This window comes from Ambystoma mexicanum, chromosome 5p (assembly GCF_040938575.1).
Source record: "Ambystoma mexicanum isolate Mex_15411 chromosome 5p, UKY_AmexF1_1, whole genome shotgun sequence".
Classification (NCBI taxonomy): domain Eukaryota; kingdom Metazoa; phylum Chordata; class Amphibia; order Caudata; family Ambystomatidae; genus Ambystoma; species Ambystoma mexicanum.
In genome coordinates, this window is record NC_090930.1 from 1117072456 (window position 1) to 1117095951 (window position 23496).

General features: G+C 46.5%; 1 protein-coding gene across 1 annotated transcript in view; it reads left to right on the forward strand.

Moving 5' to 3' along the window:
• Positions 1–23496, forward strand: part of NUP153 (nucleoporin 153) — a 1189258-nt gene that overhangs the window by 342551 nt on the left and 823211 nt on the right. Inside the window, exon 7 of the mRNA XM_069613598.1 lies at positions 5621–5662. Coding sequence (XP_069469699.1) covers positions 5621–5662 — 42 coding nt within the window. The remainder of the gene's footprint in view (positions 1–5620; positions 5663–23496) is intronic.

The following is a 23496-nucleotide window of genomic DNA, read 5'->3' on the forward strand; positions in this document are numbered from 1 at the left end:
CGGCAGGACTCCTCACAGCAGTGAAATCGGGCATCCACCTAAACCTCTTGAAGTCAGTTTCTTCCAATCTTCTCACACAAGAGGTTGTGATTGGATGGGAGTCTGACCAGTCCACGGTTGGAGGAGAAATATCAAGTAAAATTACAATCAACGTGTATTGGAACCCGGCTCTGAATTCGAATGAACTGTTTATAGCCCAGGTCATTAATCATATGGACGACGCATATATCACTCAGCAGTCTAATTATATCATCATCTGTGGGGATCTCCATACCCCTGATCTAACGGAAACAAGACCGGATCAAGTTTGGAACTACGACGATCCACGGCATGTGAGACGGGACCTGTGGAACTCACTTATGGATTCCAGAGCCATGCAACTTCTCAATGGCAATACTAAAGGCGATACGCCCGCACAGCTGACATGGGAAAATATGGGTCACACCTCGACTCTGGATTATATTTGTCAGCTAACTTTCTGCCCTTGGTTAACAGCTTTCAAGTGATTAAAATAAATCATAGTGACCATCTCCTGCTGGAATAGAGCATCTGGCTCTACTGTTCAGGATTATATGCCTTCAATGATTGATTTGTGCAATGGTTTAGTTACCACCCTAAAAATAAGACTCTCGGCCAGGAACTTTAAACATGCTTTTTGATCCGGTTCTGGTGTCCAAGAGAAGATTAGTGTGAAAGCTGAATCGAGTCGCCAAAAAAATCAAGAGTGCCTAAGGATTTCAGCAAAGTTAAGTTGGTGCAATTTAGCTACAAAAACTGGCTTCGTACTTCAAAGTATCAGATACCAGAACGATTCAGAGGCATGTTGAAAGCATTGGCCAGTAAAGATCCGCGGCAGATCTGGTCTTTGATAAAGCTGGATGAGTCTACTAAAGCAGATCAATCAAACCCTCTAAGTGAGATCTGGATTAATCATTTTGGAAGGTTGTATACTCAGACTATGGCCATTGGGGCAGGTGAGGCCTTCCGTAAGAGCACTGGTCTATGGATTATGAACAACGATTCCAACGAAATTGTTGATCGAATTAGGAGACTGAAGGTCTCGAGCACCGGGCCCAGATGGGCTAACTAACTCTGTTGGAGTTTCTAGAATATTGGGCGGTTTTCATATCTATTTTGTTTTAACAAATTGCTACATCCCATCAAGTGCCCAGTACATGGAGGAAAGCGATAGTGGTCCTGATTCACAAAAAAGGTGATCGGAATGATCCAAAGAACTAGCTCCCTATTGCTCTCATCGATGTAAACTGAATGGCACCATTTTTTTGGACCATTTTCACGGCTGGTGTCTATCTATCGACAGTCTCGACCCATTTCAAACTGGTTTTGTGAAGGGCCTGGGCACTGCTGTTAACATCTTGCTGCTGCAAATGTTGAAGGGAACCTTAGACTGAAAATTAAGATCTACATGGTCTTTGTAGACTTAGTTAAGGCATTTGACCAGGTGGATAGGGGTCTGCTCTGGTCGAAAATGAACTGCCCCAAGGCAATATTGCATCCAATTTAGTGCCATGCACTCCGCTACCTCCTTAAGAGTGAGATTACGACAAAGCCGGGATCCTGTCTAAAGAGAAAATAAATCTGAGGGGTGTGAATCAGGGGTGTCCAGTGTCCCGGCCCTCTTCAATTTCTTTTTGGAGGATATGCCTTAAGCTTTCCTGCCAACAGGATAATTTCCCCCCAAGGTGGGTGGATCTCAGTTATCACGTCTGTTGTACGCTGATGTGGTACTCATTGACCACCCGGTTGGTTTACAGAGGCAACTCGATGCCCTTCAAAATTACATCACAATAAATGGGTTCAAAATAAAGGTAAAACCATGAGCTTTGGAACATTTGTGAGGGCGAAGAACTGCTTCTCTTGGCACATGGGTGATGAGCAGATCGAACATGTAGAATCTTTCAAATACCTGGGTGTCTGGCTAAGTAATTCAAGACCAGAAGCTCCCATGTTATCCCAACTACTGGGAAAGATGAAAGCTGCAACTAGCCAGGCATGTGCGATGAATAGAAAGTTTGGGCGTTTCTCTATCCTCCCAGTTGTACGATTCTACAAAGCCAATGTTACATCGCCCGTAATTTATGGAGCCGACACCATGCTCAACATCTCGGCGCCCTTGTTGACCCGCCTTGAGGTTTTTATTTTGGTAGAGGGTCTTGGGTGTTCCACAATCCACCCCGATTGCCATTCTTCGAAGAGAACTGGGACATTCATCCCTGAAGTGTATAGTCAATTGTAACAGACCAGCCCTTTATGGGAAATGTTGCTCTACTCCAAGAGCAGCAATCTTGGAAATTATTTACAACAAAATGATGCGGACTGTAATCTATCCTTGCAGGGTTGGCGCATGAAAATGACATGCCTGAAAGAAATGAAGTTCTTTGGACCAATTGGTGACAAACCCAACGCGAGTAAAAGTAAAATTGAAGACTCTATTGGATTCAAACCGTGGACCTGGTCAGTGGTTACCACTCTGTACCCCATTTGCCATAAGAAGGCTGTAAACTGAATGCTGCTTGCACCTACCTGAAACAATTCCCGGATAAAAGAATTGGAGACCAATTTATGAGAGCCCCTCTAAATCTCTACTCAACAAATGAGATCCAAGCAATGCAGGGTTTGTCCCAAGAAAACCATTGTCTGTTCTGCAAGGACATCAGAGACTGAATCTTTAGTCCATATTGTTGCGGTGTGCCCGGGCGTGAGATATTTACGCACAAAGTACTTCAGACCTCTCTTTTCAGATTTCACAATTTCGGACTAGTCAGTTTGGTGGAATTCGCTAATACAAGGACATAGAACAAAAAATGTAATTGCACTTGTTCAATTTCTCGCACAAGTTCTCCTTGAGACAGGACCAGTTAAAGAATCTTGTTTTTTTTTTTGTTTTTTTTTAGGTTTATCATTTTGATGTAATTGTTTTTTTACTTTTATTGTGCTTATTGTACGATTAACTTTTAACCCATTGCTAAAAAAGTTTTTCAATTTTAATGCAATAAATTAAAAATCAGAGTAAAAGGTAGCACACTTTAAATCAAAGGTAAAGCAACACAAAAGTGAGTACTGATACTGATTAGCATACTTAAATCAAATCTTGCAACTTTAGTTAACCCCCGTCCAACTAATCTTCAAAAGTTCATCCCTATACTAAATGAGCCTGAGTTGGGGGGTCGGAGGGTTTCTGGCGGTCCAGTGTCCAAGAGCTGAGGAGGAAAGGGGCACCTAAGCAGCAGACAGAGCATAGTCTATGAATGTTTCAGGTTTGCATGTATGTAATAGTTTTGGCAATTTAGAGCCCAGTGGGTTGTTCACCCCAATGGGACTCTGGGTGCCCCAGAGGGCGGGGTGCAAGTAACAGCTTAACTGCAGCCCTTCAAGATCACCTGAGCAATGCAGCCAAGACCAAGGTAAGTAACTAGGCTTGACAATACCTCTTCAGTGAAGAACTTGGTGCAGCAGGTTGGTCCGCAAGGTGTGGCGACAGTTGTCACTGGTTCGGATTTCTTGGCCTGGATGGCTGAAGAAGGAACTTTGCGGGGAACAGACTGATGCAGTCAAGCAGTGGGACCTCCACCAGTAGATCTTCACTACACTGGTGCGACAGAGCCCTTCACAGGCTTTGTATCGGCGCCTGTTGTCCGGTAGACCTTTCTTTGGTTCTCGGCCCACGACTCAGTTGAGGGGATGTCTGAGTCGAAAAGGCTCTCTGCAGGCCCAGAAGGATGTCCACAATGTTTCAGCCAGATCCGCGCTTCACAAGACATTGCACCGCAAAATGGCACAGGTCTCAGGGTATTGGGAGTCTGCAGCCCGGGAAGGTCACAGCTCTTCGTGGGAAGGTGCAAAATGCAGGTGGTCTTGAGACTGGTTTGGCCCTCCAGACCAAGGGAGAAAAGTTTTCAAGAGATCTTGCTTGTTATTCGGAAATCAGGGTCAGGTCTTCAGCAGTCAATAAACTGCTCTGGCGGTCGCTTGGAAGTTGCCGGGATATCCTTCTACAAATTGAATACCTTTTCGGATCTTCAATCCAGTAGCTGACTGAGGTTCAGCTCCAGGACCCTCGTCTTTTATGCAAGAAAAGTGATGGAGCCCAATAATCGCCATTTAAGCCTTTCATGCAAATCTGGGGAGCAGCTGTCCACGGAAACAGCCAGCTTCCCAGGTCCAATTGGTTGCAGGCGGCACACACTGCAAGACGAAGACCAGGGGAGTTTTGTTTACGTCCTCCCACTTCCTGTCATTTCAGGCATTAAGAGCCTTGGCGAGATTTCCAAGGGAAGCCTGCCAGAGACAACCCCATCAAGACCTCCCCCACCCAGGAAGGTAGAATATGGCTCAAGTAAAAACAAGCCATGAACGGGGTGTAAAATGTACAGCCACCATTTTAGGCAAATGGCGTGCCCCTCCTGCAGCTGTGAAGACAGCCTGTGGTAGAAGTCCACAAAAAGTCAAGCCAAAAGGTACACTGCCACCAACCTGTCAGATGAACTTGTAACAGTAACTAAAAGTTACTGCAACAGTGAGAAAAGGGAGACTATGCTCCTCTCAGCACTTCACATAAGGTGGGGTAGGCTGATCTAAAAAAAAGATACAGGAGGGACAAAAGGGTGTGTGCCCCTTCCCTGGTAACTGTAGTTAACCAAGGTAAAATTAAAAAAGGAAAGCTCAAGAAGCTTCCAGCAACACTGCAGAAAGTGCTGTGTGCTGCAATAGTAAAAGGTAGATCCCAGAAAACACGAAGGAAAGAATAACTCCATTAAAAAGAATCCAAAAGAGAGAGAAGGGGTTCCCAAGTTCAGAGTAGACAAATTGTGTGGATAAGGGTACTCGCTCAGTCAGATAAAAACCAAGAGTAACAAAGTGCTGGGGAACTCGCAGGCGGAGAGAATTTCACTCGATCTGAGTGAAAAGAATGGCTTTCCATAGGAAAGTTGCAAAATGAAAATATTTGCTGTGCTTTTAATTATTTTCACTTAATTTACCTTTGCTTGTTCTGGCATGGGTAAAGTGGGCTGGCGGGCTTCCATTGGCTCATGTACTACCCTTTGGAGACGGCTACTCTTTTTGAATTGCAGACTTAAAATCAGTTAAGGCTGTCCATTGCCTGTAAATCGCGAAAGGCTTTAAATTTAAGGTCAGCTATTCCTTTGGAGACTGTTTTTTGTTACTGGCCAATTACCTTGGGGAGCTTAGTGCGATAGTTCTATTCACGATGTGCATCATCATTGAAAGTGGATCTCTGGGTAAAAAAAATGGGCAACATTGCAGACATATTTGCTAAAGAAGCATTCAAATGCTGCTGTTGAGTGCAATAGAAAATATGTAAATTAAACCCTCCTGCCATGAAATACTAGTAGAGAATCAATGGGGGTAATTGGTGGTGTGTAAAATTCATATCCATGCTACACCCCTTCCAAGTTGGTCTTCAGCTGTGAGACATGTACTGCCCTTACAACACCCGGCCCTCTTATTACAAACTCAATAGAGCTGGAGTTTTGGTCCCCAAAAAAGTGATGTCATGCTTGAAATGTTATCAAAACATTCTCAGTACGTATGCACTTGTAAATTCTGAAATGGTATCTACAATTTTTACTTTTAACAGGACGCCAAGCGGATTCCATCTGGTGCTTCGCCACTGTCTCTTGTAAGTTGATATTTAGTCTTTAGAGTTTTTGAAGTGTATAACCTGCTGCTCTGGTAACTTGCCTTTCAGTTTCCAACCCTTTACTAATGTTTGATACCACCAAAATGTTGTGAAACAAATTCACTATTTGAAATATTTTATGTATGCATACTGTAAGGTGTGATTCAGTCTAAATGCAACCAGGGTAATGTCAACCAATGTTCTATTTGTAGTATGTTTGTTGCAGTTCCTATGTGCGCCATGACACTATAAAAAAAGATCCAATCTGTTCTATCATTTATAAAAAAGCAAAGAAATAATTCAGAAAAACAGCTATTGATGTGCTGCATTCAAAGGTTCCTTATTGATTGTCCAGTATAGGTACATTGAGTTCCGGTGGAGAACAGTGGTTTGACTAGTCTATTTCATTTACAAGAGCAGAACCCATTAGCCCGTATGGTGTAGGCCAGGGCATTATTCGATGGCCCTCAGTTTTCTGTTGCCATGATTGTTGGGTAGATTTTCATTTTTATGCACAATCTCTTCCATCTGTGAGCCCTCAGAAATGTTTGCTGGATTACTGTATTTTTCTTGTCAGTTCTGAGTGAACAGGAACCTTTTTCTGCACTCTAATTTGTATTCTATTCATGGGAATCTTTTGCATTTCTTTCTTTTTCTTGGAGTCCTACTGTCCTTCTTTTTCTATGGCATCTGTAATTTTGTATTGCAGCGTACAGCACCTTATGTGCAAGGCTGCTGGAAGCTGCCTGAGCTTCCCTTTTTGATTTTATCATGTTTTTTTTGTAAGAAGTGTTTACAAGGATTTTTTTGTGAGATCAGCATACCCCACCTTATGTGCAGTGTTGAGAATATGGTGTAACCCTTTTCTCACTTCTCCTGTAACTTTGTAGTTACAGTAACAAATCCATCTGTTGCAGTGGATGATTTTCTACAATATTTGTGAAACTTAAATCGCAGGCTGCATTTGCAGCTGCCGTAAGGGACACATGGGGAACCATGGATCCAAAATGGTTCCCCTCTTTTTTTCGCCAATTTATGATGGTTTGTTCGTTCTTGGTCCTTCTGCCATGCTGGGTGTGGGCGGTCCTAGTGTCTTTGGTCTTCGCCGGGATCCATTGTGAAGCCGGCTCAAAGGCATCCATGTGTCTGGGAGGACAGGAAGCTGGGAAGACAATGAAACTGCGCAAGTCTTTGTCCTCCAGTGAGCCTGCATAATAGATCCAGTTCAAACTGGGTGCCTGGCTGTCCTTGGGTGGGAGCTGTCCCCAAAGTTCATGTTGAATGACTGCTTTCCTGCATAAAAGTTAAGGGTCTTGATGCTGAAGTGAGAGCTGACTGCTTGAATATCCTTTTTGAAGAGGATGCCTGCAGTTACTACAGAGACCGCCAGAACTATCTGAGTGACTGCTGTTGCTCCAGCCCTCTTTTCCAAGCGACGTGGAAGCTCTGATCAGGACGACTTCCTCCCTTAGACTCATCAGCCTAACCAGTCTGACAACCTGCATCTTGGGCCATCCTTTCGAGCTGTGACCTTCTCCAGCTGCAATTTGCCAATACCCTGGGTCCTGTGGGCCTTGTGCGGTGCATCACCTTTCTGAAGATCGAATCTTCACAAATGTTTGAACTCCCTGTGGCCCTCCAGAGACAAGATTCCGCTCACTGAAAAGCCAAACCGAGAGAGCAAGAAGAATAGACCAGGCGGTAACCGTTCTTCACTAGTGCTCTGAAAAGGGTGCTAAAACCACAGAACCAAGAAGAATATATTGCTGAAGTCCTCTCGACTGCTGCAGCGAGATCCATTCCAGTGTCCCTTCAGTCTGCCTGACCTAGAATCTGGTGACCGGGTCTGCTGCTGCATTGTGTTGCAGCTTCATGTTTAAGGTACTGTGGGACTCTTCGTACAGCTTGCCTAGAGTTGCTTTGCTGCTCCTGGAGTGCTGATTCAGGCGTTTGGGAGTTTGTCATACAAGTTCACTCGGGTGTAACGCCTATGTGCCTACAGGGAGCATTCTCCGAAGTTCCTCAAACGGTTTTCCCCAACAAAGTGTACTTACTTGCTACAAGACATATTTTTTCTGGAAATCTTGACATTCCACAGACTGTGCCTTGCTAGTTTTGACCCCAATCAGACTTTGAGACACTCGTACCTAGATAGGATGGACTTTTAAAGCCTAAGGCCTCTGTGGATTCAATGCAAGTCTTACCTGCTGTGTTGGTTATTATCCATTCAATATTTTCTAAAGTAGTGATTCTTCGTTTAATTGGCATACTATAAGTATGTCTAAAGTAATTTTAGCTAGCAGTATCCTCCTTCTGTGATTGTTGCTTGATGAATACTTTTGCTAACCCAAAGAAACTTTCTTTTGCCTGAATTCTATTTTAAGGTTTACCATTGAATTGAGTTAAAGCTGCAAAAGTCCTATTTTTGTGTGTGTGTGTGGGTATACATGTACAAAGTTGCTCTTGCCTCCTACCCCCACCTGTGAGGCGAAGAACCTCGGGGGTCATCTTTAACTCGACACTTTCCTTCTCCGCCCACATCCAGAACAGGACTGCAAGACTTGTCCTTGGACTCAAGCCCTGGGATCGTATCTCTCCAACTCTGAAATCTCTCCATTGGCTCCCAGTGGATGCAAGGATTAAATTCAAAACACTCTGCATTGTGCACAAGGCTTTCTGGGGCCTGGGTCCAAAATACCGTCAGCTATCCCTCCACAAATAACTCCCCTCTCGAGCTCTTCGTTCCATTACCTCGAACTCCCTCAGGGTCAATTGTTTTTCAAAGAAACGAGCTCGGGGGTAGATCGGTCTTCGGCTGGTGCCGCCCTTTGGACCAGCCTCCCTGCCACTCTAAAACTTGAGAACCATCTCGGGTCCGGAAGCACCTCAAGACCTTCCTCTTTGATTCTGCCTTCGCACCCCCTCTCCCTTGCTGATCTGTTCTCTCTTGGCACTGTGCACCTGGCCACCCTCTGTTCTCTGGGCCCAGCTACCTGTTCACCCTCCCGCACTGCCTCAGGCCACCCCTTGCACTGGGGTCTGTATCTGTACCCATACAACCCCTCCATCCTTTCTTCCTGCACTTATCAGACCTACCCTGTCTGCTGCCTTAAACCCAGCACTTGCCGGCTGCACTACCACTGTTTGTTGCCTTTATTATTTATCTGTTTCTCCTTTGCACTGCACTTTCCACTTCTCCCCCCTTCCATGCACTTTTCCCCTCCCTCTCTCCCATGCACTTGCATGTTCTCAATGTCCCTGGGCCAAGTAAGATCGTTGTTTGGTGCTCCCCTGTTCCCCTCACTTTTCGCGCTCTGAAACACTTGTGTACGAGCGCGAAAGAAATAAAATATCAATATCAATTACCTGAACTGACTAGTGAACTTTACATTTCCTAGTTGGTTTAATAACATTTTTTATTTAACTGAAATTGTGATTGTCTTGTTTGCTTGTGTGCTCAAAGGTGTTTTTACTCTACTACATTACTGCCCTTCTTCCTCCAAGACTAGGCCTGGCTGCTCTGCCGTTGCTACTAAACCTTTTGGGTAGTTCAGGCCTATACACACAGAAAATACCTGTGTTTCAGGGTGGCAGGAGTACACTACCAGTTCAAAGTACTCCCATTCGGCATCCCCTCGGCACCAAGACTATTCACAAAGGTTCTGTGCAGGTGTTCTGTACTGCGAGCAAGCCCATCCCAGCATACCATTATCTGGATGACTGGCTAATTACCAGGGAAACTCCTCAAGTTTGCAGATTAAATACGCAAAAGACAAAGCTTCTCTTCAATCTGGACTTCTCCATAAATGAGAAGAAATAGTCTAGTTCCCAGCCAAATAAAATAATTTCTAGGGGCTATCCTAAACACAGAGGAGCTGGTTTTCCCCTTAGATGAGAGCGTACAGAATATGTTGTTGCAGGTACCTTACTACAAGGTCGGTTGCCAGATAACTGTACGCAAAGCAATGTGCTTGCTCTAGATGATGGCTTCATGTATTCACTTGGTTCCACACGCATGCCTGCATCCAGTGCAGGAATTGTTAGCGAAACGGTGGTCTCAGGCAAGCAGGCAGTGGCACGATCTAGCGGTTGTTTTGCTAACCCTGGTTCAGGCTCTTTGCTGCTGGTCCAAGGACAACCTGTTAAAAGGAAAACCTTTTCGTGCTCCACAAGCAAGCCGTACGAGACTCACTCGCCGGATTGGGGTGAGGGGGGAACCACTTCCTTCACCACACAGCCCAGGGCCAGTGGACACATGCTACTGCCCAGACATATCGACTTCCTAGAACTCTTGGCAGTCCTCTATGGTCTTCAGGCATTTCAGCAACATCTCAAGGGTCAAACGGTGCAAGTCCTCACAGACCGCACCACAGCAAGGTTCTATCTGAACAAGCAAGGAGGCACACACTGTCCAAGCTATCCCAAAGAATATGGAAGTGGGCGATTATGCCGAACATGTTCCTTGACGCTCAACATGTTCCAGGGGAGCTCGGTTCTCTGGCAGACACTTTAAGCAGACACCCTTTACCAGAAGAACACTCGTGGCAACTCAATAGATATCCTAAACAGAATATTTTCACTATGGGTTTACCCCCACTAGACTTGTTCGCCACAAAGCTAAGCACACAATGCCCGCACTTAGCATGCAGGTTTCCCCAGCCAGGGTGCAAGGGGAACGCCCTGTGGATGAACTTGTCAGGGAAATTTGCTTGCACTTTTCCACTGACACCACTCCTGAGCAGGATGGTGTACAAGGTGCGTGAACAAGATAAGTTCGTGATGGAGGAACTCCCGTCCCCTGCACACTTTCACTGTAACGCTCACCTGACTCCCACGGAGGCGCTGGTCTGGGTTGCTTTGGCCTCTTCGAGCGTGATGCGCAGAACTCGGAACACCGACTGAACAGAACCCTCAAATCTTGCTTGTCTGGCCCGTAGGAATATCCTTCTGCAGATGAGAAAGGGGATTAACAGTCTGCAGAATAGTGTGCTTGCTCCCCCCTTCCTCCCTTCGTTCTTCTCTAACTTCCTCCGAAATCCCCGGTTGAAGCTCACCTTATGGATTGAAAGGATGAACTCTCCATCCTGCTTCTGGTGCAGGGGCGCGTGTTAGTCCAGTTACTTCACTGGTTTTCAGAATGGCGCTGGCAAAATCCACTTGACTTTTCCGAGCGGAACGCCGTAAGTATGAAGATTACAAAAGTTCAAGTGTTGAGCCTCCTTTTCTGTTGCCTTCCTAACCTATGATCTGTCCTTTATTTCAGGTGCAGAATGAAGGCGATGCGTTGAGGGATTGAATTGCCGATGGTAAACTCAGGTGAGTTAGCGTTATGGGCGATCCCTCTTAATGTCTTTATATTCCCCCAGTAATGTCTTTTGTCCTTTTCCCATAGTGGCCGGGGTGCGGTACCTGCCAACGAAGCGGTGTCGACCCGAAATGAGGAATGGTCCACCAACAGAAGACCGGTAAGTGTTATGGCGAAAAATTAGGCTTTCCTCATATGTTCCTTCTGCTCACCTTTTGTCTCTTCTTCTCTCCCCTAGGCGCAAGATGTGGCGACCGGTGCAGACAGTCACGGTGGAGCCAGAAGAACTCCCGAGGACAGGTGAGTGAAGCGCGGCGCTGCAGCGAGCAACGCGGTGCTTTTAAATGAAAGTCTTTTCTCAGGAATGCTGGCGTGGAGGTTCCGGATGCAGGTAAGAAGTTTGGTAAAATTCTTGGTTTTCACCTTTCTCTTCTCTTCTTTCCTTACAGGTGTTCCAGGATCGAGGCGGGCGTGGCTGGAGACCAGATGCAGGAGCAGACACGGTGAGCGTTCAGCTGCTTGGATGCAGAACAACGCGAAGCGTGAGCTACTGTCTGGGCGTGGCTTTATTAGCCCCCAAAGTAGTTCCAGGTAAGTATCTTTCCTGGCCACGCCCGAGTGGCAAAATAGTCCCTTTCATGTCTCAGGGAGGCCTGAATCTTGCAGCATGGTCTGCATCAGGTAAGTGCACAAAACACCTTCCTTTATGAGCCTGGCGCCAACGGCGCCAGGACAGAGTCTAAAGAGCCCCTATAAGGGGCCGCTGGGCTTTTACCCGGGGGCATGCCTGCTCCCGGGGGTGCTGGGCCTGGCCTTGTGCTCCGGGGGTAGGCATCATGACATTCACAAGCTCATAGATAAGCTAAACATTTAAGATGATTTTTAGGAGTGAATTTCAAATTCATACATTCAAATGTTTGTTGACATGCAAGTATATTGTATCTTCAAATAATTAATCTCATAGATGAGGATATTTCTTCAAAAGATGTTTTTTATTGTTCAAAGGTTCATAGGTGGCCCAACGCGTTTCGAGATAAATCTCTTCTTCAGGGGTATATTCAACATTGTGTAACACATCTATAGGAACATTTAAAAAAAGTTTTATAGTAGAGTACTATTTGTATCTGTTTACATATATAATCATAAGTGTTCATAAGGGAAAGTAATTATAGCTTCATATTCAGTTGCTTTGTCATGCTAGAGATGAGAACTCATAAATACAACATTAACTTTGTTGATACATATTGGAATCTACAATGCATTTTTTCAAGTTCAACACGGTCTACAGTAGACCCTTAGTCTAAAAACCATATTTAAAACCGTAAACTCATGGCTGAGGGTGATCTATTAGTGCTATTTTCAAAAAATAGATCCACAGAGTTTGTCCAGGGAGTATACACTTATATATTTATTGGGGCATGGTACCTTCAGTAAGTCATGAGGGCTTGCTGTTAGTAATAGAATATTCTTAAAGCTACAAGTTTCCCAGAAAGTAATTAAATGTTGCGTTTAGTTACCCTTGACTAAGTTAGGTCAGAGTGGATGAATATGGATACAGGTATTTATGTTGTGACTTAATAGGAAAGGTCTTACCCGAAGTAATGTTCCAAAAGTCGCCAAAATGCACGATGTGAACGGAATAGGAACTAAGTCTTTTGGTCGAAATGTCGGGTGAGTCTATATGATCTTTGGTGTGCCGTTTAACTAAAGAAGAAAAGATTCGAAAAGGCATGGGTAAGTAAAAAAATAAGGATTAGATAGGGTGGTGTCTACAGAGGTGAAAAGAAGCTTACCTCAAGGATAAAATCCAAGATTGTGGAGGTTCCTTTCGCATTTGTTGCGTGATCTCAATGGGGATCAAAATGGCTGTTTATATTGTGGCGCTTAGTGATGACGTCAACAATGTAAACAACAATATACATTAAGAAAATATAGAGAAAATATATTCCTTGCGGGATGTAGAGGAAGTTTAAAAGGATTAGGATTGATGTTGGCTGGGGCATAAAAGGCCTGTAGTGTTCAAATTGTAAGTGTGACGTAGTTATTCAAATCACGTGTTTAAAGAATTTTGGAATGCCGTTAAGACGGCTAGCAAGGTAAAGCTATCATGGCTAATAGGCCAAATGTAGCAAAAAGGTGATGGACAGATTGAGACGTAAATGGTCGTGACTAAATCAAGTTGGAAAAATATAGTGATCTAGTTGTAACATAGTGTTAATGGGGATTTTATTAAGTCCCAGTTCTTGTTGATTATTCTTTTCATCTGGTAGCTTTGGCTAGAATATTTTAGTGTGAATTAATCTGTTTTCTTGTTTTTTTGGTTTTTCTTGTAGTAGATCTTCTCTTGTTGTGGTGCTTGTTCGTGTCAATGCTTCATTAATTGTTTCTTCTGGAAAACCTTTTTTATGAATCTTTCATGGTTTTTTGTTCTGATTGTAGTGCCATGGGGTCCGATGTGATCTTTTTTAGGTGGATAAATTGGCCATATGGAAGATTTATTTTTTAGATGAAGTGGATGGAAACTTCCAAAGTGTAGGACACAGTTCACATCCGTGGGTTTTCTATAGATGTTCGTACAGAATTCTGTATTTCTCATTTCAACTTGTACATCCAAAAAGTGGACACCTGGGTTTCCAATCTCAAGTGTGAAGGAAATTCCTTCCTGGCAGTTAAGGTATATGAGGAATTCTTGAAGTTCTTGACTTGTTCCTTCCCAGATTCCAAAGATATAGTCAATGAACCGCTTCCAGAATTTGATTTTGTTTTTCCAAGGTTCTTTATGTAGAATGTGGTGATCAAAGTGGAACATGAATATATTCGCATATGCTGGTGCTACAGATGAGCACGTAGATAATATTTACTGTTGAATCTGAAGTAATTATTGTATAGAATGATCCTTATCAGTTCAATGGCAAAGACTTTGTGTATAAGTGTTTCATTCTGTCTCAGTAGGAACCATTCCAGAGCTTCTATGCCTGCTTGATGCAGTATTGATGTGTATAAACTGTTGACATCCAATGTGAACAATATCCAATTTGTTGTATCTGTCTGGATCTCCTTTAGTAATCGTAGAAAGTGTGCTGTATCTTTAAGGTAGGTGGAGGTTTTCTGTACAATTGAAGAGCCTTGTCAAGGTAGATGGCAAGTGGATGAAAGATAATTTCTGTGCCCGCTACTATCAGTCGAAAGGGTGGGTTATTGAGATTTTTATGTACTTTTGGAAGTGCATATAATACCGGAGTTATTGGAAATTTTTTGATAAGGTAGTCTCTTGTATGTTCAGTAATCCAAACCGCATCATAGGCTTTTTCAATTGTTTCCTTAATTATAGTGCCGATTCGCATAATGGGATTCTTGTCCAAAGTGAGGTATGTTTGTGGTCCTGTAAGAGTCTTAGGCAGCCTTCATTGTAGACTTTGGTGTCCATTAGGACAAGAGCGCCCCCTTTGTCTGCTGGTTTAAGCGTGACGGAAGTATCTTCTGATAATTCTTTGAGTTGATGACTGTTCATTTTTTGGTTGTTACTGTATTTTAGTCGTCTGAGGTCTTTTTTGGTTTTGAGGTTGAATAGATAATGTACAAGGTGCACCAGGAACAAGTAACTTTGATAATGGTTGCTCCTATGTGGACGACAGCCTTGGTTTCCACATCTGCTCAATCTGGCGATGTACGACCCCATCAAGCTCCTGTGCCCATACAAAATGTTGACACAACACAAAGGGGCATCCCTCCACTGACGCCCACAATCAATGAACTTGGCAGCTTGGCTCCTGAAGTCAGTTTGGCCACGTAAATCTTCCACAAAGGTGTATGGATATCCTTGGAGGCACGAAAACACAACACCAGGCCCTGCTATTTTAATAAGTGGAAAATGTTTGATATGGTGCACATCACAATCACTAAACCCAATAGCATGTTCTCCAGTCAACATTCTACACTACCTGCTTTACCTACTAGACTACAGCCTAGTATTGAATTACATAAAGGTGCATCTGGCGGCCCTGTCGGCTTACACCACCTCACAGAATAAAGTGTCCTGGTGGAAAGTCCCTGTCATTAAGGCATTCATGGAAGGGGTAAAGAGGCTATACACCCAATACTCCTACGTCCCGTCCCCGTTCCTCCATACTGCATGGGTGTCCCCCGCTAGGGATGGGAGACAAACCTTTTTCACCAGAAAACCTTCTCCCTCCTTTAAATTTAGAGGCGCGGGGCGTGGTCCTGGGAGCATGCACTCTCCTGACTCCACCCACCGGCGCCACTCCTCAGTCCCCTTTTCCGCGTCGACGGGAATGGACCGCTTTCACCAGCGCTTGGGTTTGGCTTCGGCCTTACAATTCTGTGTGCTCTTCCCCAGATAGTCTTAGTCTTAACCAGGTACTCGGTCCTCTGGCGCCATGCTCCTCCCCACCGCATGTCGACGTCAGCAGGCTTCAGCAGGTGTCCAGCCTGCGTAGGGCTCTTCCCAATGTCCGACACCCACGCTTTTTGCCTCTGCTGCCTTGGCCCCAGTCAAGGCTGGGAGGGGTGTACCGCGTGCGACACGCTTACACTGCGGGCTCTGAAGAACAGTTAAGCTCATTGGAGGGAGCTCTTTGGAAAGTTGCCTCCAGAGGACTCGAAGGACTTCATCAGACACAAGTCGAGGCCCAAGGTACGGCTGCTTTTTTCCATCGCACCCCGCAAGGGCGACTCCTTCCCAAGGAAACGTCTGAGTGGGAGGCACCAGCACATGTGCCAAGGCTACTACAGCTACGGGCTACCAGGCTGAGTCGTCATCGGATCCTTCCAGGGACAGTGCTGAGGGACCGCAAGATGTTAAGCGGGTGTCCACCCGAGGGGCTGCACCCTTGTACTGGACAGATGTCTGAGGGGGCGCCTCTACTCAGCACTACTGGCGATTTAGCCAAGGGCAATGCGCCTACAGGCCCTGTCCTGAGGTGCAGGGTAGGTTTCTAGCTCCACCGCCAAGAAACCCTGGGGGGGTTCCCACAACCCAAGGTGGAACAACCGGAGGCGGGGGTGCTGGCCGAGGGCCTGACTCTATGCCCAGAACATGGATCCAGATGCAGAAGGATGTTGTCGCCTTGGCCAAAAAAAATGGCTTAAACCCCATTCAGCCGAGCCTTTCAATCGGCACCTTGACGCCAGGTATAGGCAAATGGAGGGGGATCCGCTTGTGCTGTCGGCGCACCCTCAGTCGCTCTCTTCGGTGATCACTGCGGTGTCACTCTACTCCAAGCCTCAATTGTCCTCGGCCACCTCGTGTTCAGCGCTTCTAGGCAAGGAGAAGATCTTGGAGGCTTATGGTGAAGTTTATTCAAATGCCTCACTGCACCTGTGTCAAGCCAACGCAGACACCATGCTGGTAGCCGTTAATCAGAGGCTTTGGCGGGAAATAGTTGACTTCCTTCCAGAACTTAGAGTGCAGAGCCAGGTACGTTTGAAGACTGGGCAGGCAGAAGCTAAAATGGTGGCCCAGGCCATCATGGAGTCCATTGTGGCGCACATTGACACCTAAGGCTGTGCCATCTGCATCACCATGGACATGAGGACTGCCTGGCTACGGGCTACTAAGTTTATCCCGGATGTCCAGAAACACATTGGACCTTCCATTCGAGGCCAGCGATCTTTCAATGAGGAACTAGATAAGAACAGCAGCTCCCAAACTGCAAAGTCTTTATCCTCACGAAGGCCAAGGCCTAGACCCAGTCGCATCAACGCTCCGACAACGGGCATGCCTTTGCCGGGTTCAGAAGCTTCCAGGAACGGAGGTCGAGGCAGGCTGACCATTCTCCGCGTGAGCACTGGCACAAACGGCAGTAGTGGGGAGGAAAAAGGGCTTCTTTCAGTCCCCCTCTGCCCCAGCCTCAGAGGGAAAGAAGGCATGACGTGCCGCTTCGGATCCACGTCTCTGGTGGGGGGCAGACTAGCCCTTCACGCACAGTCTTGGCGTCAAAGGTTTGCAGACCCGTGGATCCTATCTGTTATATCCACAGGTCACTGTCTACTGATTTCTCCCTCTCTCCTCCAGTCCCACAGATTGGGACAGCAACTCTGTTGGCGGAAATTCGTTCGATCGTAGAGGGCCAGGCAGTAGAAGTCCCAGCCTCCCAGCGAGGCTTGGGCTTCTACTCCAGGATTTTCACCATACAAAAGAACTAGGCTTGCCTGAGAGTTGTTTGACCTTTCCACCCTGAACGGGTCCCTCCTTCAAAAATTCAAGATGGTTACCCCAGCGCCGATTGTGGAGACACTGTAGGGGAGACTGGATGTGCTTCCTGGTTCTGAAGGATGCGTATCTACACGTCCCAATTTGGCAGCCTCATTGGTCCTTCTACGGTTCTCCCACTTCCAATTCAAGTTTCTACCCTTTGTCCTCAACTCAGCCTCCAGGGTCTTTACCAGAGTTATGAATGCAGTGGCAGCCATTCTCAGGGCCTAAGGTCACCATGTCTACCTGCACTGCATGACTGGCTCGTCAGGGCGACATCCCCAGAGGCCGTTCTCCACACTGCCTCGAACTGGGTTTTTCCATCAATCTTAAGAAGTCTTAGCTGCAGCCTACGCAGAGCATGACTTTTCTGGGCCTCGTATGGGACAAGAGCTCAGAGGTTTCCCCTCGGAGGACAAGATCACGGCCATCAAGATGGCCACAAGTCATTTTCTCAGATGTGACCTCAGCCTGGTGGTACCAGCAGCTATTGGGGATCATGACAGCTTTCCTACTGGTAGTACCTCACACAAGACTCGAGATGAGGAGATTGAAGCTGCACTTTGCAAGCCTCATGGAATCTGGAGCGGGGCTCCAAGCAGAGCTTGTCAGCATTATTCCCTTCATCCACCAGGACCTCATCAGGTGGGCCACGGACTGCAACCAGCGGACAGACAGGCCCTTCCGGCAAACGGCACCATAAGTTACCATCACCACGGATTCCTCGCTGCAAGGATGGGGCACTACCCTGGACAACCACAGCGTCCATGAAGTCTGGTCCCTCCAGGAGCAGAAGGCCCATATCAAATGGCTGGAGCTGAAAGCTATCTGGCACAACCTTGCTGAAGTTAGCCATCGCATTGTGGCTCCTGATCAGGTCGCACGAAACCATCTGCGGCTGTCGCAGGCTAACCTAGACATCATTCAGGGTGCTAGGAGTGATGATACTAGGAGACCCAGTGCAAAATAAATGGGCTATGTTTTGCCCCTGGGCGGATTCTAAGGAGATGGACCTGCTTACTTGCATGTTGGATGACTTGCTATCCTTCTCTGCACACCTTGCATAATCAGGAGTGCAAATAGACACATGCCGTACCTACCTACTGCCATAGGAGCTTACCGGAAAAGCCTATCGGAGGAGGGCTTTCTCTTCCACCAACCTGGTGGTCAAGCGACATCTGGCGGGCCTCACAAGGCTCTACCCACCTATCAAGAAACCACACCCAGTGGGGTTTTACGTCTGCGTGTAGGGTTGGCGAAATCCAGGCACTGGTGGCTTCAGAACCGTACACTACTGTTCAGAGATAAGGTGGTCCTGAGAATGCATCCCACTTGCTTACATAAAGTAGTCTCTTTCCATCTAAATGAGATCGTGTAACCTACTTTCTTTGCAGATCCTAAGGATGATGCTCAAGGGGTCTTGCACAGTTTGGATGTCGGGCGCGCTCTGAAATTCTATCTGGACAGGACCAGGACAGGACCAGGAGCTTCCGCAAGTCGGACGCTCTGTCCCCTTCGGAGGGTCAAGGCTGAGTTATCAGGCATTCAAGGCCGTCTGTAGCAAGGTGGATGGTTTGGGCCATCAAGGAGGCCTACGAGGGGCAGCACAAACCACTTCCAGTGAACATGCATGCCCACGCTGTCGAAGCCAAGGCCACAGTGGTGGCAGTCCAGAGACACGTTCCTTGACAGGTCATCAGCAGGGCAGCCACCTGGGCCACCCCTTCGGCCTTCTGCAAGCACTACTGTTTGAATGCTGGCTCTAAGTCAGACGCGGCTTTCGGACAGGCAGTACTAAGGAACTTGTTTTCTTAAGGGGGGGTCACCTCTCCACCCTGAGGCCACATTCAGTTATAATCGCCCATGCAGTATGGAGGAAAGGGGAGGGAATGTAGGAGTAATTAGAAGTTACTCACTGTAGTGACTAACGTACTCCTAGTCCATAGTCTCCTTTCCTCCATACCTCCCACTATCCTATCCCCTAATAAAACTTGGGTCATTAGGCAGTGGTAATATTTTCCACACGTCAATGGGGACTGAGTAGTGGTGTATGTGGGCGGCGTCAGGAGCTCATGCTCCGAGGTCCGCACCCCCACGCTACTCTAAATTTAATGGGGAAGACATTTTTTTCTGGTGAAAAAGGTTCTTGCACGTCTCCAAAGGACTCGCATGCAATATGGATGAAACGGGACTATGAGTACGTTGGTCACTACAGTGAGTAATTTATAATTTTTCAACTCTACTGCGTGTTGGGATCTCAATGTTGTACTCTTCAAGGTCTTGGGGTCCACCCTTTGAGCCTAATCATCTTATTTACAAGACTGTATTCCTAGTAGTGATCGCCTCCAGAAGAAGAGTCAGTGAGCTACAGGCTTTGTCTGTACAAGACCCCTTTTTCATTATACTCTAGGACACGGTTGTCCTCTGAACACATCCTAGGTTCTCACCTAAGTGCATTTCAAAGTTCCATGTAAACCAATCCATAGAACATCCTACCGTCTTTCAAAATCCATCTCGTTTTGACTCGGCAGAAAGAAGCCGCCATACACTTGATGTGCAGAGGGCGGTCTTGTACTATGCACACAAAATGAAACGTCTAAGGAAAACAGACAAACTCTTTGTTTCCAGAGCCTGGTATAGTGGGCGATCAGATATCAAAGAACACAATCTCCAGATGGATAGTCAAGTGCATGCAGCTCTGCTATTCAAGAAAGTCTTGCCTTTGTCCCCTAGGGCACACTCTAACAGAGGTACAGGAGCTACCTTAGCTTTCATTGCTAACGTCCCTCTACGCCATCTGCAAGGCTGCTACATGGAGTTCCTTCCATGCGTTCACACAGCATTACTACATTGACACTCTAAAGCAGATTCACAGTTGGGACAAGCGGTCCTAAAACATCTTTGCCTGTGTTCCTTCTAACTTCCCACTTCCTTCTCCAGAAACTGCTCGCTAATCTATGCAGAGCATGTGATCTAAGCAGATCCAGAAGCTCCTGAAATGATACTTTACTTGACGCAATCTTATTTCTGGTGCTTGTATCTGCTTAGATTCACATGTGCTGACTTTTCATCCCCTGTGGAGTTGAAGGCGCATAGATGTTTTCTGGGTTATCACTGTTTCTGCTTTATCACATCTGTATTCGCACTACACTTCATGCAACCTTATGTCAAACAATCTGATGGACCTAGACACATGAAGGGCCATGGGTACAGTACACGTCACACTAGGGATAGTATTACTAAAAACACCCTGTTAAAGTCTGTTTTTGAGTTTCGAAAACAAATCTTGTAAATACTGACTTCCACTAGATTTCGGACTATGCAGAGCATTGAATCTAAGCAGATACAAGCACAAGAAATACAATTTTGTTGAGTAATGTATCATATATAGCTCTGATGCTTGTGGAATCTGCTTGGATCACATTCTATGCATAGGCCGACATCTAGTGGTAGCTGCGGAGTGTTAGGGAGAATTCTCATAAATGTGCTAATTCCCTTCACCTTAGAGGCCTTGGACCCCCAGCAACTTTGCTGGATTTTGAGGACTTGATTTTCTTTCCTGGAAAGAGTGACTTTTTCCCACATGTATTTTGATTTGTTTTACTTTTGTGTTCTTTGATTATGGAGTTTTAGATAACTCCATAGGCAACATCCTTTGATGTGTGTTAGATGGCACCTTCAGTGCAGTGAAACAGGGTTTAAATACCTTCCCTGGAAGGATCTACTGTTCCCCAGAGAATGTAAAGTGAAATTGACTTTACTAGTCATTCCAAATTCATAGACCCAGCACACACTATCTTACAATGGAGTGCTGGAGCGGTTACATAGTATCCCCTGTGTCTAAATACTCAGGTAGCAGTCAAATGCTACCCTTTCCTATTAAAATGGCTGGTGGCAGTGGTTTTACAACAAACTACAATGATTTTCCCGAACCTCCGGTAGCTAAAAATCGCACCAGCCATGTTTTTCAAGATGGCGCCTTAAGCCCTTTTGTTTAAACGGGTCCGGTCCTCTTTTTTTCGCCATTTCTTTTCGGAAAGCTCCTTCTAGAGTTTGTCCCTGCGTGCCACACCAGGTTTGGGCCCTTTTTTCGTACGCTTTTGCCGGGCTTCAGGACTGAAGACCGCCTCTGGCGCCTGAGTGTCTGGGGTGGGCAGGAAGTGAGGGAGGTGCCCGAAACTTTGTGTGCTTAGTCTCCTAGGAAACCCAAATGCACTCTGTGATTGGCTGGATGACTGTCCGGCAAGGATAGCCACCCTGCTGGGTGACTGACAGCTAGGTTGGAATGAAAGGGAGAAAACTGTTTAAAAGGGGAGTCTCTTGGACTGGAAAGCAGAGTCGACCACTGGAACGAAAGAACTGAAGGAAGAGCTGGAAGACTGCTGCTGCAACTCCTGCTGCAGGTCTGAATTGCCAAGTTCATCTCGACAGAGAAGCCCATTCAAGGACGACTTCTTCCTTTGAGTTGGTGGGACCAATCAACTCGTAAGCCACCTGGATACCATTCTCTGAGCTGGTTCGGTTTAACCAGGGGAGGACACAAGCTTTTGTGTTTGACTACAGCTACTCGAACCGAAGATCTTGAATTTGCCAGCTTGTTTGACCAGTGCCTGTGTACTGCAGGAATCTCCCGACGTCCTCCCTCTTGTCCCCACAACTGTTGTTCTCCCCTGGTCTCACGCAGAGGGACAATGCAAACTGCAGGCCTAAAACTAACACTGGGTCCACCACACCATGCAGGCTGAGGTTGCCATGGACATCGAGGGAGCCTCGAGTGACGGCATCATCGATGTCTTAAGAGACGCTGAGGGCGATAGAGGTCCATTGGATTCCCACGTGCAAGCCCCGTACCCCAACAGGCAGGCTTGGGGTTCTGCTACGGGGACAACACCCGGCGGCTCAAGCACTACCAAGTCATCACACCCCCCCCCCATCCCCCCCCACGGCCGAGAGTCTGCCAAACCACTGACCGATGTGCTAAACGCATCGTCGAGGGGGAGGTCCGAACTTTCCCCGTCCTCTGCTCCCACCACAGTCCCATAACACAAGCATACACACATCCATACACATTTAAATAAAAAATAAATCGCCTATAAACATACCTTCTGCAGGGGCCTGCGCGTGGTTGCTAAAATGCCCCGCTCTCGGTTGCTCTGCCCCTAGGTGCAAGGAGGCGCAGGAGCACCCCCTTGCACATACATACATACATACATGCAGTGCCCCAGCCAGCATTTTCAATGAGCTATGCAAGGCTGGCGAAGCAAAACACCCCCAGCATATCATGGCTCAGTGATCATGTGCGGCTGGGGAAATTAACTGTCAAAGGCAAACAGTGTTTCCCTTTGACAGTTCAGCAGTGAAACACTGAGCACTCCCTCAGCTGCTTTTTCCAGCTGAGGGAATGCTCCTGGGCTGGCTCCTCGGCTCATCCATAATGGGTGAGGTGACAGTGGGTGGACGCCCCCTCACCCATTATGGATGAGCCAGCAGGCTTGGACTGGCCTATAGGGCAATAGGGTGATGACCGTACCAAAAATGCCAAATGCTAGTGTAGGCCAGTCAAAATGGGCCACTTTTTTGGCCAATGTGGGCCAGTTTGAGGAGTTACTTCACTATGCAGCTAGTAGTTTTGACCATTGTTGCTGAATAAATATTCTTTAAATATCACAATTTGTTTACATTTGAACAAACAAGCCCTTGGGTACTATTCAAACAGTCTGTGACTAAAAGACTGAATATCCATTTGCAAATGCTGGTCATTTTTTCATTGGTGCCTAAGACCGTTTTATGCTCCAGTCCGACGACCATGTGAGCTGCCTCTTCCCATTTCCTCCAATCTAAAAATTTTCTTTTTTTACATTTCATGCTGGACTCTGGTGCCCCCCTGAGACGCGTCCGCGCCCCCTGGGGGGCGCGCCCCAGTTTGAAGACCTCTGCAGTAGGGGGAAGTTAAAGCCTGACTCTTTAGTAGTTACTACTACAAGAAAGAAGGCAGGACCCCCTTGAGCCTCTGTCGAAGCCCCTCCTGACGAGAGTTAACAAATCTACACCCTGGGCAGGAAGGTAGCTTCCTCTGTAGCCTGCCAAACAAATGTAGCTGATAACACTACGTTATTAGCCAGTTATAACTGTCACAAGTGGGATGAAATCGCTCAACACTCAGTCCCAGAGCCCCTCCAAACTTCATTGCAGAGGGGAAAGAAGTAGCCAACTGCATCCTCAAAAACAAATTGAACGCGGCGGACAATGCAGGGAGAATTGTGGCAGAAGGCATGCTGATTAAACTCCACACATAGCTGCGCCAATCTGGCTTCA